This window comes from Schistocerca piceifrons, chromosome 4, assembly GCF_021461385.2.
Source record: "Schistocerca piceifrons isolate TAMUIC-IGC-003096 chromosome 4, iqSchPice1.1, whole genome shotgun sequence".
In the NCBI taxonomy this organism is placed as follows: Eukaryota; Metazoa; Arthropoda; class Insecta; order Orthoptera; family Acrididae; genus Schistocerca; species Schistocerca piceifrons.
The window spans coordinates 422,756,772-422,774,922 of NC_060141.1; the positions used below are offsets into that span (position 1 = coordinate 422,756,772).

Below are 18,151 nucleotides of genomic sequence, written 5' to 3' on the forward strand. Positions count from 1 at the left end.
CCGTCGAATATATGTAGCGCTACACAGGCATGCTTTATAGGCAACGAGATAAATACTGGCGCCAAAACCTCTGCGTCAGTAAATAAATAAAAAAAAAAGGTGGAAGACGAGCTTTTTTTTCTCTGCCCCGAGTTTCGACCACTGCATTTTCATACATTATCCAATGAAGTAAATACAAATTCCGTATTGTTCATCTTCGAAAGTAGCAGAATTTCAATGTACTACGAAAATTCGACTGGCAAGACTGTTGCTAATAGGAACTTGATGAAATGTGAATCACATGCAGTATTCTCTTCACCATAAGAATAATACGAATATAAACATTTTGCCATGTATTCTTTCGTGTTTGTTGCTATTTCATTTAAATCCTGTCTGCCTAATAAACTACGAAACTAGAGTGAGACAACAGCAAACACGGAAGAAAATACGTATCGTGTCCTGTTTATATTCGTATTATTTTTATGCCTGATAGTAATACAGTCAGAAATGAAGCACGGCAACTGACTAGATTTTTAAATCTAAAATGACTAGTTTCTGTGCAGAATTTGATGTACTAAAGAAGCGGCCGCAAAGATTTTCAAATGGAGAAAAATTTTCGCCTAACTCTCGTTCAGAACATGTTCTATCATACGCAGTCTATTATTTTGTTCTTGTTGATCATTATCAAAGAAAGCAGCAGTGTAAGTAACAACAAGTAGCAGTCGCTTGCCATTGTTTCGCTAATGAGACAATTCCTCTCTTTTTTTAATCGTAAGCGGCGGTAGCGCGCACAAAAGCAAGCCATGCCGCGGGTGGCGACAGGCCATAAACACGCACTATCAGAATGCGACAAACAATGCATGACGCAGTACAGTAAAGCATTTTCAGCTTAGAGTGACGTAAACACCTATAACAAAGAAAACGGCACTTATCAGATCAAAGCAAAATAAGCAATCGATTCAAACCAGACGAAGCACGTGAAAAAGGAAGGGTACCCGTATAAATACGGACTGAGCATCTGACGCATAGCAATGGCTACCTGGTAAAGCTTAACTGCTAAGCTTACGACTCGAACCAAACTATTGTAGCTGTATCGTCTTTCATTCGACCTAAATTGTGTCACATATTACAATGGACCAACTTTGTTTCGATTTGAAGGTGCGGCCTAAAACTTTTCTCTCCCCTCGAATTTCGAGTCTCAAATTTCAGGTGCGGCTTAGATTCGGGAATTTTTTTTTCCCTTGATTTCGAGTCTCATTTTTCAGGTGCGGCTTAGATTCGAGTAAATACGGTATGTAAAGGTTGTTGATTCAATTAAATATCTAATGATTACAATCACAAACAATTTAAATCTGAACCAACTCTTAGAAAATGTTATGAGGAAGGCACACCAAAGACTGCATTTTATTGGCAGTAAAGACACTATCTACATGATGCTCACTGTACTCTTCTGTAGTATTTGCTGTGTGGTAAGGGATCCTTAACAGATATGATTCCCAAAAGACATTGAAAAAGGTCAAAGAAGTGCAGCTTGAAACAGAGGAGTGTGTGTTAGAGATGAGTTGGGGTCGCAGTCATTAAAGGAAAGATGTTTTGCATTGCACGTTGCAATGAGATATTCACACAAAAATTCAATCACTTATTTTTTCCTCTCTAAATGTCACAATATTTTGTTAGCTCCCACATATGCAGGGAGAAATGACCATCATGATAAAATAAGAGAAACCAGTGCTTACATATAGGTGTTTATTTTTCACATGTGCTCCTCGAGAGAGGAATGGTAGAGAAATAATCTGAAAGTAGTTCTATGTATCCTCTGATAAACACTTATATGTGAATTGCAGGGTAACCATGCACATAGATGAAACAATCACATGTTATCACAAAGAAAGAAGACATTTTCTGTCTTACAAACAAGTAATTCTGTTGGATTTCTTAGTATTCCTCCTAAGCTTGGAGTGATACAATATATCTTCGAAGACAAGATTATGTACAAAGAGTTTACCACTTGAAAGAACTGCTTATTGTTCATCTTTTGCGCAAGAATGAAAGAGTAAACATTTCACTGAAGAACTTGCAGAAAACAAAAACAAAAAAATTCAATGGTAGATTTTGTCACTATTATGACACAATTAAAAGTTGGTACCACTTGAGCTTCATGTCTTCAAGCTGATACAGATAAATTTACAGGAAGTGATATTTGGAACAAAAAGACACTAGGTTGAATGGTTGAGAATACAAGGTAAATTTTTTACCAAGCAGTGATACACAGCTTAAAATCAATGACAACTTAACTGCTCTTCATGAATTACTTAATGCATATTCTGTATCATTTTTGTTTCTGGAAAGAAATTTTATTTATTTGACTAATTAATTCACACATGGTGTTTATTTGCATGTATCGGTAGACTTACATATCAGAGAACTGCATAAGCTTTCAAGTTTTTGCTGTTGTTCTAATATATGCAGTTGACAAGAGGACAGAAATGGAAATGACAACGAACAGAAGAATGACAGTTATGTATGATACAGAAGCAGAGAGAAGATTATAAAAATAATTAAAGCTTAAAAGCTGGCACAGTTTAAGTGTTCTCATTCACCATCCCTCTTTCACTTGCCAGCTAACTCATTCCTGTCTTCATTTTGTGTAGGCTGCAAGGAAGACTGTGCTTAATGTGGAAATAGTATACAGGGTGTTAAAAAAAAGAAAGAAAGAAAGTGCCGCACAGTCCTGCATGAGGCAGCATCAGTCAAAAGCAGAAGAAAAATTCCTGTAATGATACATCTGGAAACTAGTGCCTGTTCAGATATGGGCCACTGAAGATCTGCAGTCCACAGTCTGCATTTTATTTATAGATGACCCAGGATTCACAAACAATGAGATAGTAAATTACCACAATACACATGTATGGGCGAATGAAAATTCTCAATCAATCATGGAAGTGAGGAATTGGGGTCACTTCAGTATCAATGGGCAGAAATTGTCAGTAACAGGTTCATAGGAACATATACTTCACCAAGCAGATTAACAGATTGTGAGGCAGTACCTCAGGCACGACTCCATTTCCTACAGATTGTGTGACAGTAAATCACCACAACATTATGGGCAACAGATTGGTCGAGCAGGTCCAGTAGCATATCCCGATCCCACCCCACCATTCACCAGACATAAACTCACTGGATTACTAGCTAAGGGGACATTTAAATGCATTGGTGTATGCCCAATCCATTGACAACATGCAGACATTACAGAAGACTTTACACAATTCTGAAAGTGTGCATGATACACTGTGAAGAAGAGTTGAAGGATTTGTGGTAACCATGTGCAGCACTGTGTACAGTATCAACTTCTACATGACAGACAGATGGGAATGAATATGTTACAATTTTCCTTCATTTTGTCGACTGATAACATTTTCATTTATTGGCAGACATGGCACAAGCATAGGCAAATGTAAACACAGAGAACTGTAGCTTGGGGTATGAAGTAAAATTATGTTACACAAAGTTAATAAGTACAAGCTCATAATTAGATTAGACAGCAAAATGTATATGACTCCAAAACAATTACACAAATTTTCATTAAATGTAGACGGGAAGCAAACTGAGATTTCAAGATGAATATTTTGCTTGCCTTGATGTGTGGTGTCATAAAATGCCAGGATATGGTCTAGATTAACTGCACTACAAAGAAATTAAAAATTCCTTGATTTCATCCAAGGAAACACTTTACGAGTTTCCTCATAACCACAACTTGTTCAGATATTTACCCCAATGTAAATTATGTATTCCTTTGCCACAATTTCTTCAGGAATTAACCCCCTGATATAAATTATGTATCCCTTTCTTTACCATGTCCACTGTGTCTTAATTGTTTTCTCTTGAGCTTTATAGGAAATGAAATGTGAATGCAACAGCTTTGGATTCATCTTCGACTCCTACTATCAGTAAGGGTAATCTATTTTTGCCAATTACAAATTATTCCATTCATCACAAAAGAATACTGTTAGTTAGGCAAAAAACAACGAGGAAAGCACTAGCACATATATGACACATCTGCAAGTATATTGTAGAAATGTAAATTTTGTTTAAGTGTTTCCAGTTATAAGAGGTATGAGTAATTTTTTTACGAGTGAATAAACATGCATTAAACATATTTGTCAAAGAGTGTGGAAATATACAAGGAATAATACTTTACCTCTCTTTCAAGAGTCTCTCTCCTGTTCTCTGAGTCCTGTAATTGATCTCTCAGGCTTGAGCACTCCAAATTAAATCTTGATTGTTGCTGCTGTAAGCTCTCATTATACTGAACTTGGAGCTTTTCTACCTCAGACTTTAACCTTGCTATTTCCTGTGATGCATGTGACTGGCTAGCTACAGAAATATCAGCTCCTACTATAATACTCCTCTGTCTCAACTTCTCAATTTCTTCCTCCATTTGTTTACAATATTCTTCGCTTCTTTCCCTAAGTTTGCGTTCTTTTGCTGTCTCTGCCATAGCTTCATCTACACGTGCTTCAAGCTCTCTTCTAAGTTTTTCTGCTTTGCGAATGTCATGTCGAAGGCTATCAATTTTTTGCATAGCTACTTCCAGCTCTTCCTCCTTATCCCGGACCTGACGTGAAAGTTTCTGCTTCTGTTGTCTCAGCTCTGACAGCCTATAAGTGAAGATATTAGATTCAACTTATACCACACATTGCCATGCAGTGATCACAAAAAAGAATTAAGAAACCCTGGTGAAATAAGGCACTTAAGGTGGTTGTGAACAAGAACAAAGAGAATACCATGTCAGTCTACTTTCATAATGTTTTATAACGTAGTTTACAAATTAGTTGGTACAAATAAATAGCAAGAATTTCAGGGAGGTGCAAATTTAAAATAGTTACCGATTATGAGGCATTGTCAGAAACATAAATAACATTGATCATTCACACAAATAACATACATATTTTATAACAAAGAGTTGTATTAGTAATAGTTACTACAGTCATAACTAGTAACATCATTTACACATGTCTGCTGAAACAAATTTCTGATACGAGTAAATAAAGTTACTGTATGTAGGTTATAGCAACAGGAAAATGTTTAGAACAGATATGCACAAACAATCTTGCACAAAATTGTTATGCTAGATTGGTAAATCAGGAGTAAACATGCACCTATTCCATTGCAATAATAGCATGAAAAGAAAATTATACAAAGAGCAACAAATTCAGTTTACAGAAAGGGTGTTCTCACTATGGCTGACATATTCTTTGCACACTTCAGCAACTGTTTTGATTATTTTTTATAAAAAAAAAAAAAAAGTATATATATATATATATATATATATATATATATATATATATATATAATAGAGGGAAACATTCCACGTGGGAAAAATATATCTAAAAAGAAAGATGATGAAACTTACCAAACAAAAGCGCTGGCAGGTCGATAGACACACAAACAAACACAAACATACACACAAAATTCTAGCTTTCGCAACCAATGGTTGCCTCGTCAGGAAAGAGGGAAGGAGAAGGAAAGACAAAAGGATATGGGTTTTAAGGGAGAGGGTAAGGAGTCATTCCAATCCCGGGAGCGGAAAGACTTACCTTAGGGGGAAAAAAGGACAGGTATACACTCGCACACACACACACATATGCATCCACACATACACAGACACAAGCAGACATTTGTCTGCTTGTGTCTGTGTATGTGTGGATGCATATGTGTGTGTGTGCGAGTGTATACCTGTCCTTTTTTCCCCCTAAGGTAAGTCTTTCCGCTCCCGGGATTGGAATGACTCCTTACCCTCTCCCTTAAAACCCATACCCTTTTGTCTTTCCTTCTCCTTCCCTCTTTCCTGACGAGGCAACCATTGGTTGCGAAAGCTAGAATTTTGTGTGTATGTTTGTGTTTGTTTGTGTGTCTATCGACCTGCCAGCGCTTTTGTTTGGTAAGTTTCATCATCTTTCTTTTTATATATATATATATATATATATATATATATATATATATATATATATATATATATATATATAATGGAAGGAAACATTCCACGTGGGAAAAATTATATATAAAAACAAAGATGAGGTGACTTACCGAACAAAAGCGCTGGCAGGTCGATAGACACACAAACAAACACAAACATACACACAAAATTCAAGCTTTCGCAACAAACTGTTGCCTCATCAGGAAAGAGGGGAAGACGAAAGGAAGTGGGTTTTAAGGGAGAGGGTAAGGAGTCATTCCAATCCCGGGAGCGGAAAGACTTACCTTAGGGGGAAAAAAGGACAGGTATACACTCGCACACACGCACATATCCATCCACACATACCGACACAAGCAGACATATTTAAAGACAAAGAGTTTGGGCAGAGATGTCAGTCGAGGCAGAAGTGTAGAGGCAAAGAAGTTGTTGAAAGACAGGTGAGGTCTTTCAACAACTTTCAACAACTTCTTTGCCTCTACACTTCTGCCTCGACTGACATCTCTGCCCAAACTCTTTGTCTTTAAATATGTCTGCTTGTGTCTGTATGTGTGGATGGATACGTGCGTGTGTGCGAGTGTATACCTGTCCTTTTTTCCCCCCTAAGGTAAGTCTTTCCGCTCCCGGGATTGGAATGACTCCTTACCCTCTCCCTTAAAACCCACTTCCTTTCGTCTTCCCCTCTCCTTCCCTCTTTCCTGATGAGGCAACAGTTTGTTGCGAAAGCTTGAATTTTGTGTGTATGTTTGTGTTTGTTTGTGTGTCTATCGACCTGCCAGCGCTTTTGTTCGGTAAGTCACCTCATCTTTGTTTTTTTTATATATATATATATATATATATATATATATATATATATATATATATATAAAATAGAGGGAAACATTCCACGTGGGAAAAATATATCTAAAAAGAAAGATGATGAAACTTACCAAACAAAAGCGCTGGCAGGTCGATAGACACACAAACATACACACAAAATTCTAGCTTTCGCAACCTATGGTTGCCTCGTCAGGAAAGAGGGAAGGAGAAGGAAAGACAAAAGGATATGGGTTTTAAGGGAGAGGGTAAGGAGTCATTCCAATCCCGGGAGCGGAAAGACTTACCTTAGGGGGAAAAAAGGACAGGTATACACTCGCACACACACACATATCCATCCACACATACACAGACACAAGCAGACATTTGTAAAGGCAAAGAGTTTGGGCAGAGATGTCAGTCGGGGCGGATGTACAGAGGCAAAGATGAAGTTGAAAGACAGGTGAGGTATGAGCGGCGGCAAATTGAAATTAGAAATTAGCGGAGATTGAGGCCTGGCGGATAGCGAGAAGAAAGGATATGCTGAAGGGCAAGTTCCCATCTCCGGAGTTCTGACAGGTTGGTGTTAGTGGGAAGTATCCAGATAACCCGGACGGTGTAACACTGTGCCAAGATGTGCTGGCCGTGCACCAAGGCATGTTTAGCCACAGGGTGATCCTCATTACCAACAAACACTGTCTGCCTGTGTCCATTCATGCGAATGGACAGTTTGTTGCTGGTCATTCCCACATAGAACGCTTCACAGTGTAGGCAGGTCAGTTGGTAAATCACGTGGGTGCTTTCACACGTGGCTCTGCCTTTGATCGTGTACACCTTCCGGGTTACAGGACTGGAATAGGTGGTGGTGGGAGGGTGCATGGGACAGGTTTTACACCGGGGGCGGTTACAGGGGTAGGAGCCAGAGGGTAGGGAAGGTGGTTTGGGGATTTCATAGGGATGAACTAAGAGGTTGCGAAGGTTAGGTGGACGGCGGAAAGACACTCTTGGTGGAGTGGGGAGGATTTCATGAAGGATGGATCTCATTTCAGGGCAGGATTTGAGGAAGTCGTATCCCTGCTGGAGAGCCACATTCAGAATCTGATCCAGTCCCGGAAAGTATCCTGTCACAAGTGGGGCACTTTTGGGGTTCTTCTGTGGAAGGTTCCGGGTTTGAGGAGATGAGGATGTGGCTCTGGTTTTGAAGTGATTTACGTATTATTACGTATTATTGAGTGTATATCTCCTCAAACCCGGAACCTTCCACAGAAGAACCCCAAAAGTGCCCCACTTGTGACAGGATACTTTCCGGGACTGGATCAGATTCTGAATGTGGCTCTCCAGCAGGGATACGACTTCCTCAAATCCTGCCCTGAAATGAGATCCATCCTTCATGAAATCCTCCCCACTCCACCAAGAGTGTCTTTCCGCCGTCCACCTAACCTTCGCAACCTCTTAGTTCATCCCTATGAAATCCCCAAACCACCTTCCCTACCCTCTGGCTCCTACCCCTGTAACCGCCCCCGGTGTAAAACCTGTCCCATGCACCCTCCCACCACCACCTATTCCAGTCCTGTAACCCGGAAGGTGTACACGATCAAAGGCAGAGCCACGTGTGAAAGCACCCACGTGATTTACCAACTGACCTGCCTACACTGTGAAGCGTTCTATGTGGGAATGACCAGCAACAAACTGTCCATTCGCATGAATGGACACAGGCAGACAGTGTTTGTTGGTAATGAGGATCACCCTGTGGCTAAACATGCCTTGGTGCACGGCCAGCACATCTTGGCACAGTGTTACACCGTCCGGGTTATCTGGATACTTCCCACTAACACCAACCTGTCAGAACTCCGGAGATGGGAACTTGCCCTTCAGCATATCCTTTCTTCTCGCTATCCGCCAGGCCTCAATCTCCGCTAATTTCTAATTTCAATTTGCCGCCGCTCATACCTCACCTGTCTTTCAACTTCATCTTTGCCTCTGTACATCCGCCCCGACTGACATCTCTGCCCAAACTCTTTGCCTTTACAAATGTCTGCTTGTGTCTGTGTATGTGTGGATGGATATGTGTGTGTGTGCGAGTGTATACCTGTCCTTTTTTCCCCCTAAGGTAAGTCTTTCCGCTCCCGGGATTGGAATGACTCCTTACCCTCTCCCTTAAAACCCATATCCTTTTGTCTTTCCTTCTCCTTCCCTCTTTCCTGACGAGGCAACCATAGGTTGCGAAAGCTAGAATTTTGTGTGTATGTTTGTGTTTGTTTGTGTGTCTATCGACCTGCCAGCGCTTTTGTTTGGTAAGTTTCATCATCTTTCTTTTTAGATATATATATATATATATATATATATATATATATATATATATATATATATAAAAACAGACAGTTTTGGATTTTTACCACACTGGTGAAATCTTAAGTTAGGCTGTTTGAGAAGACTGTATGTGATTACAGGGCAAAGTGTTGTATAAATTTTGGCCCATCAAAGATGAAGGTACAGTTTTTGACAGGACAGGGAATTATGTCACGTAACAGCCAACTCCTGCAACACTGCCAAAGCCAATGGTTCCTCTGCATGCAATAGGAAGACCTTTCAGAATGAGATTTTCACTCTGCAACAGAGTGTGCACTGATATGAAACTTCCTGGCAAATTAAAACTATGTGCCGGACTGAGACTCGAACTTGGGACCTTTGCCTTACGCGGGTAAGTGCTCTGCCATATGAGCTACCCAATCACGACTCACAACCCGTCCTCACAGCTTTACTTCCACCAGTACCTCATCTCCTACCTTCCAAACTGGTGGAAGTAAAGCTGTGAGGACAGGTCGTGAGTCGCGCTTTGATAGCTCAGTTGGTAGAGCACTTGCCTGCAAAAGGCAAAGGTCCCAAGTTAGAGTCTTGGTCTGGCACACAGTTTTAATCTGCCCAGAAGACCTTTCACCTGTCAACATTCTGTGATGTGGAAAATATTCTTTCAAAATTGCAAGAGAAATTTTCAATACAGACAGAACTGGCATCTTTAACAATTTACTTCCTACTAAAACACATTCCATTAAGGGTAAAGAATCTCAGGCAATAATACTTCTGAAGAATGTAAATGTTGTGTTCCTTCCTTTGAAATGCACTATTCACATGCAGCCTCTGGATCTGGGCATGACATACATTGTTAAAGCAAAATATGAGAAGCAGTCATGCAATACTCAATTACAATCCTTGAGAGGAAGGAAGTGATGAGACTCAACATGGTACAGACTATGCATATGTTTGTTGCTGCTTGGAATTGTGTAACACAACAGAACTTGTTAAATTGTTTCACAATGGGTGGTTGGGGTATATCAGTTGCTGTTGAAGATTAAATTCTTCCAGAAGAAGACAGGAGCAGAATCAGAGATTTTCTTGAAAATGTGACATTTCAGGACTTTGTTGTCTGTGATGATGACATCCATATTTCTGCACCTGGGACAAATGTGGGATGTGTGAAGTGCATGTGAATGAATGCTGTGAGGTAGGAAGTAGTGGTGACAACAATGAAGAACGAAGAGAAAGAAGGAGAAGAATAAAAGGGGAGTAAGAGGAGGAAGAGAGGGCCATTACTCAACCTTCTGCAGTTGCTGTACAAGGAATTAATATCCCCAGGTACTAATTTCCCTCTTTTCATGTAGATGAATCAGTTCTTGACTTTGTTAAAAAATAAAGGATGTAGTCTGTGAAAAGTGTGAGTATATATGTATATGTGTTTGTAATGTATTTAAATATGTTGGTTGGTTGGTTTGGGGAAGGAGACCAGACAGCGTGGTCATCGGTCTCATCGGATTAGGGAAGGATGGCGAAGGAAGTCGGCTGTGCCCTTTCAGAGGAACCATCCCAGCAATTGCCTGGACTGATTTAGGGAAATCACGGAACACCTAAATCAGGTTGGCCGGGCGCGGGATTGAACCGTCGTCCTTCCGAATGCGAGTCCAGTGTCTAACCACTGCGCCACCTCGCTCGGTTTTAAATATGTAGTGTAGGATATTGGTTAAGTTTGTAATTAAATAGCGCTTATGTCACTTAAACAGGCTTGGACTGTGATTCTGGGTGACTCCTTCCCCGTTTAAGAGAAACCCCTGTTTAAGGAAAAAAATACTTGGCCTCCACAGATTCCTCAAGAAAGAGGTTTTTTACTGGAACTCCTCCCCCTCCACATATCTCTAGTGTCAATTTTATTCAAGATTATACTGTAAGAGAAATATCTGTCAAAACATAAGGACTTAACAGCACTTTATGAATGATTCTTCTGCAACAGATAGTGGGAACTGAATTAAATTTTTAAAATAGAGAGAATGGTATATAGTTTTGATCCACTGAAGAACAATTATCAACCACACAGCATATGTATGTTACATTCCAAGACCTTCTATTTGATGTAACAAGTGTTTAACTGTTTATGTTCAAAATATAATAACACTTGAGAAAAATACCTACAAAAACAATAGGAATCAATGTTACATATTGACATAGCAATATACATAACATTAGCTTAACAATATAATAAAGAATGTTACCTATCTGTCACTTCAGTGTATTCTGTCATTGCTAACTTCCGCTGGCTTAGAGCATCTTTAAGTTCCTTCTCTTGAAGTTTAATTTTCTCTTGGACATCGAGGTTTTCCTGTCAAAAAACAAGCAGAACATAGATTTTTTGATGCAATGAAATCTAATACTTCACTTTATCTCAATAAACTGTCATATAACCACACAGTAATAAATATATATATATCTTCATTTCCCTCCATCAATAAATGTTTATTTGGCCGAGAACAACACTTAAAATAACTCCAGTTTTAACTGCAATATCTGTATGGAGCAAACTAGTACACTTTTTACATAGGCACCTATACTTTCACAACATGCAACTTAATAGAAACAATGCATCTCCTAAGTGATCGATGTAAACTACCAACACTGCATACTATACAACAGACAATGGCAAAAAATAGAGGAATATTTCTTCAAAATCCAATTCTATTGTTCCTAAACTCAAACTACAGAGAAAATTTAGTTTGACTGTTAATGGAATTAGACTGGAGAATATTACAGAAATTTGCTTCTCGTCACGAGAACATTATATTTCATGACCACAATAACAATATCAATTTCTACAACAGCTCTAAAAGAATATATTTATGACCCGTACTCCCCCAACTGACCATTATAAAAATGACTTACATAATACATTAGTCCAGTGGTTCCCAAACTTCTTGTCACTGTGTACCACTTGACTTTTTAGAAATTTGGGCATACCAATCAATAATTAACAAACCATGAGGTGGGGGAGGGAGATCAGTGCTCATCATAATATGCACAATTTGATTCCAGACACAAGCTTCCTTTGTATTATAATACCATTTAATGTAAAATACAACAAAGCAAAAACGACAACAATAAACCATTCATCGCATAATCACTACTGCAGCACTACACATTTGTACACTACCTAAGTTGGCAGCACTCGCAAAGCTACAAGTAAACTTTTGAATAACCAACAAGGCCTGATCAAAATATAGTAAATGTCAAAATAAGATGAATCATTCCTGGCCAAGGCAGTGATGACTAATGAAGAGGTGTGAAGAAGGTACAATCCAACCTTCCAATGTCCTGAGTACAGTCCAAAACGAACATTCTGTGGTGCTACTATTTTCCTTAACATTATACATATGGTACTTTTATCCATTTTTTAATTTAAGATGTAATTTTATCAGCCATCAATCCTCATCACTTTGCCTGATATATTATGATTCACCTACAGAGCTTTCTCATATCCTACATGTGGAAATTTCTGAAAAATTTGTGGTATGGGTGGCCACAAGGACAAGAGCAAACACAAGTACAAGTACAAGAGCAAACACTAGCAGGTTAAGATTTAAAAAAGATTTAACTACCACAAGCATGGGAGGGAATCTCGGAACTTCCAATTTTAAATTCATTGTGAATAATTATATACTTCAGTAAGCTGCTTTTCTCTTCTTGCTACCGATTAGACTAGACATTCGGCAGTCTCTGCTCATTCCTCAAGAACCTTAACACCGTAGTCCCTAATTGTCTTTGCACTTCCTTCTTTTCTCAATGGATTATTGCCCTGACAGTTGATCTCCACTTCAGTAATTACTTCACAAAAGGTATTGCCTGCAGCAAAAGCAACAGTGTCTCCATGGTGACAGCTCGTCGTCCTCCACAACAAAGGCACTTGTGGGTGCAGTGTCTGCAATGCAAAGCAAATCTTATTCTAATTTGCATATAAGTTTGCCAGATGCCTTATGGACTGATAATATCCTGGCTAGCAATGGACTCACTGCACCATTTCTTCTGATGACAAATGATTTGTCACCACTATGAAGCAACCACAGACCCTTATCATTCAATACTTTACAGGTCTTGAAAAACTCAATGTTCTTTGTGTTGGCTTAGACTACCTATGAGACGAAGGTCATCCTATATAAAATCCTAGCCTCACATCCCAAACGTAGCATGTCCCTGCTTACACAACCTAAACCATCTGTTGCTCCACCCTTATGCCTCTACTGCTCACCATCCTGCAACTCATTATGCTATGAGTAAGTCAGCTTTGCCAAATTAGTATATAAAGTTCTACATGTACGTGGCAAATAATCAGCTATCTGCACTGACAAGATGTAGCCATCCACTACCTTGAATGCCTGGCTGTTTAACATGTTGCACACCACTACCTAATATCTCCAGCAGCTGCTTAATAACCATGCTCTTTTTGGTATTGGGTGATGTACGACGACATTAAGCAATATGATGAAAATTTACAAAATGTGGTTTTACACAATTACTTTTTGAAAATTTACAAAACATAATTTACATACTTTTCTTTTATTACAATTTTCTTTTTGTTTTATATCCCTATCACATATACAAGGATATTATACTCACTCATTTATTCACTCTCTCTCTCTCTCTCTCACACACACACACACACACACACACACACACACAGCAGAGCACACAATTTGAATAGTTGGAGGTGGTATAACACAAGTCTTTTTGCACACATTTTAAATTAGTGTTTATTTCTTTTGCAAAAATCATCCTGCAATCACTTTCATATTTTTTCCCACGCGTAACAACAAAAAATTCAGACAGTATAAAAGCAATTATCATGCAAGAAGATTTTTAGATTCTTATTGAACAAAGTCAGATACTTCCTCTTTTTTTATTTTCTGATGGCAAACTGTTGTACAGTTGAATGCCTGGGTTAAAGGCTGAAGTACGCATTTTTTTGAACAACATGGAGTTCAATTTTCTGAAAATCAATCTCCCTCACTAATGACTTCATAAAAAGTACTGTCCACATTAGATGCATCAAACAGCAACAGCGCCTCTATCATGGATATTCACATTTTTGCTGAATTTTGCAATACTACATTTTATAAACTTATACATTTTTCAGATGTACACACTGCCAAGGGGTAGAATGAGTGACTTTTGAAAGAGAGGTCTGCAGCTATTAGTTGGCATTACTATCTCGGCTCTCTTCTGGCTGAGGAGAATGTCTGAGCTAGATGTGCAGTCTCCCCAGACTATGATACCATAAGGCATTATGTTATGAAATCATGCACAGTAAGCAGCGCAAACAGTTCCTCGTTTGTGCAGTATACAAGGATGCACAAGGCATAGCACACTTTGTTAAGCTTCCTATGTTTTGCTGATGAGCTTTTGCCATTTTAAGCTGTCCTGTGTCCATAGCCTTAAAAATATTGTTTCTGTTTTTTATTTTATCTTTTTTTTGGGGGGGGGGGGGGGGGGGGGGGAGGATTTTTAGTGCCATGCATTTTCATATCAGGTACAGATTTCTATCATCTCAGGCAGAAGTGCAGGTAAGTCATTTTCTTTGTGTTGACTATCAGGCTGCATCTGTCAAACCTGTAACCCAGCCACCTGTATTTTCAGTTATGGTCTCTTGCAGTTCATACTCTCTTTGCTGGTAACGAGGACACTAGTACTGTCTGCAAAGAGTGTACAAGTGGTGGCACTGACGTTCAACAATAACTCACTCATGTAGAGAAGGAACAGAAATTGTCCATGCATTGAACCGTGGGACACATCTTATGCAATATTGTCATAGTCAGAGTAGTAGGTTTTAATATGCCCTTTGTTGTTGTTGTCTTCAGTCCTGAGACTGGTTTGATGCACCTCTCCACTCTACTCTATCCTGTGCATGCTTCTTCATCTTCCAGTACCTACTGCAACCTACATTCTTCTGAATCTGCTTGGTGTATTCATCTCTTGGGCTCCCTCTACGATTTTTACCCTCCACGCTGCCCTCCAATACTAAATTTGTGATCCCTTGATGCCTCAGAACATGTCCTACCAACTGGTCCCTTCTTCTTATCAAGTTGTGCCACAAACTCCTCTTCTCCCCAATTCTATTCAATATCCTCTCATTAGTTATGTGATCTACCCATCTAATCTTCAGCATTCTTCTGCAGCACCACATTTCAAAAGCTCCTATTCTCTTCTTGTCTAAATTATTTATTGTCCACGTTTCACTTCCGTACAAATACTTTCAGAAACGACTTCCTGACATTTAAATCTATACTCGATGTTAACGAATTTTTCTTCTTCAGAAACGCTTTCCTTGCCACTGCCATTCTACATTTTATAACCTCTCTACTTCGACCATCATCAGTTATTTTGCTCCCCAGATAGCAAAACTCCTTTACTACTTTAAGTGTCTCATTTCCTAATCTAATTCGCTCAGCATCACCCAATTTAATTCGACTACATTCCATTATCCTTGTTTTGCTTTTGTTGATGTTCATCTTATACCCTCCTTTCAAGACACTGTCCATTCCGTTCAGAGCTGCTCTTCCAACTCCTTTGCTGTCTCTGACAGAATTACAATGTCATTGGTGAACCTCAAAGTTTTTATTTCTTCTCCATGGACTTTAATACCTACTCCGAACTTTTCTTTTGTATCCTTTACTGCTTGCTCAATATACAGATTGAATAACATCGGGGATAGGCTACAACCCTGTCTCACTCCCTTCTCAACCACTGCTTCCCTTTCACGTCCCTCGACTCTTACAACTGCCATCTGGTTTCTGTACAAATTGTAAATAGCCTTTCGCTCCCTGTATTTTACCCCTGCCACCTTCAGAATTTGAAAAAGAGTATTCCAGTCAACATTGTCAAAAGCTTTCTCTAAGTCTACAAATGCTAGAAATGTAGGTTTGCCTTTCCTTAATCTAGCTTCTAAGATAAGTCGTAGGGTCAGTATTGCCTCAGGTGTTCCAACATTTCTACGCAATCCAAACTGTTCTTCCCCGAGGTCGGCTTCTACCAGTTTTTCCATTCGTCTGTAAATAATTCGCATTAGTATTTTGCAGCTGTGACTTATTAAACTGATAGTTCGGTAATTTTCACATCTGTCAACACCTGCTTTCTTTGGGATTGGAATTATTATGTTCTTCTTGAAGTCTGAGGGAATTTCGCCTGTCTCATACATCTTGCTCACTAGATGGTACAGTTTTGTCATGACTGGCTCTCCCAAGGCCATCAGTAGTTCCAATGGAATGTTGTCTACTCCCGGGGCCTTGTTTTGACTCAGGTCTTTCAGTGCTCTGTCAAACTCTTCACGCAGTATTGTATCTCCCATTTCATCTTCATCTACATCCTCTTCCATTTCCATAATATTGTCCTCAAGTACATTGCCCTTGTATAGACCCTCTATATACTCCTTCCACCTTTCTGCTTTCCCTTCTTTGCATAGAACTGAGTTTCCATCTGAGCTCTTGATATTCATACAAGTGGCTCTCTTTTCTCCAAAGGTCTCTTTAATTTTCCTGTAGGCAGTATCTATCTTGCCCCTCATGAGATAAGCCTCTACATCCTTACATTTGTCCTCTAGTCATCCCTGCTTAGCCATTTTGCACTTCCTGTCAATCTCATTTTTGAGATGTTTGTATTCCTTTTTGCCCACTCCATTTACTACGTGTTTATATTTTCTCCTTTCATCAATTAAATTCAATATTTCTTCTGTTACCCAAGGATTTCTACTAGCCCTCGTCTTTTTACCTACTTGATCCTCTGCTGCCTTCACTATTTCATTCCTCAAAGCTACCCATTCTTCTTCTACTGTATTTCTTTCCCCCATTCCGGTCAATTGTTCCCTTGTGGTCTCCCTGAAACTCTGTACAACCTCTGGTTCTTTCAGTTTATCCAGGTCCCATCTCCTTAAATTCCCAACTTTTTGCAGTTTCTTCAGTTTTAATCTACAGTTCATAACCAATAGATTGTGGTCAGAGTCCACAGCTGCCTCTGGAAATGTCTTACAATTTAAAACCTGGTTCCTAAATCTCTGTCTTACCATTATATAATCTACCTGATACCTTCTAGTATCTCCAGGATTCTTCCATGTATACAACCTTCTTTCATGATTCTTGAACCAAGTGTTAGCTATGATTAAGTTATGCTCTGTGCAAAACTCTACCAGGCGGCTCCCTCTTTCATTTCTCTCCTCCAATCCATATTCACCCACTATGTTTCCTTCTCTTCCTTTTCCTACTCTCGAATTCCAGTCACCCATGACTATTAAATTTTCGTCTCCCTTCACTACCTGAATAATTTCTTTTATCTTATCATACATTTCATCCATTTCTTCATCATCTGCAGAGCTAGATGGCATATAAACTTATACTACTGTAGTAGGCATGGGCTTTGTGTCTATCTTGGCCACAATAATGCGTTCACTATGCTGTTGGTAGTAGCTTACCCACACTCCTATTTTTTTTATTCATTATTAAACCTACTCCTGCATTACCCCTATCTGATATGCCCTTGATCATTGTATTTTATTGTTACTCTGTTTCCTTTTTGTGAGATATGAGCTGAACTATTTTACAGGGACTCCTCAGATGCCATATGACCAATTAGTCTACTAGAATTATGTTGTCTATGACATCAAATGTATTTGACAAATCTAAGAAGATCCCGACTGTTTTTTGTTTTCTATCTAGAGTACTTAGGGTGGAGAGCACATTCTCATATTTAAACCGTTGTTGTGTATTTATTTTTCCTGAAATTATGTTGAGCATCAGAGAGAATTAACTTTTGCCACTTTCATACAATCTGGAAATGCACCTTTCTTCAATGGTGAATTGTGCATGGTAGAGGGTGAGGTAGTTGTTTCATTTATGCAGTTTTTAATGATAAAACCTAGAATGTCATCAATTCCAGAGAGTTTATTTTTGGGGGTCTTTGCATTTAATTTCATCATCACTTGGTTCCGAGAAGAATATAGAGGCTACAAAATTTTTTATTTTGTATATTTGGTGTGGCTTTGTAGCTGCTTTATAATAGTTTCTTTGCAATATTTCCATAGTAACTGTTGAATACACTTGA

General features: G+C 39.0%; 1 protein-coding gene across 1 annotated transcript in view; it reads right to left on the reverse strand.

Annotated features, from left to right (window-relative positions):
- The window catches only part of LOC124794671 (serine/threonine-protein kinase Genghis Khan), a 367,558-nt gene that overhangs the window by 188,202 nt on the left and 161,205 nt on the right, over positions 1-18,151 (reverse strand). The window contains exons 12-13 of the mRNA XM_047258205.1: positions 11,290-11,395; positions 4,178-4,637 (exon numbers count right to left, since the gene is read on the reverse strand). Of these exons, the coding sequence (XP_047114161.1) occupies positions 4,178-4,637; positions 11,290-11,395 (566 nt within the window). The remainder of the gene's footprint in view (positions 1-4,177; positions 4,638-11,289; positions 11,396-18,151) is intronic.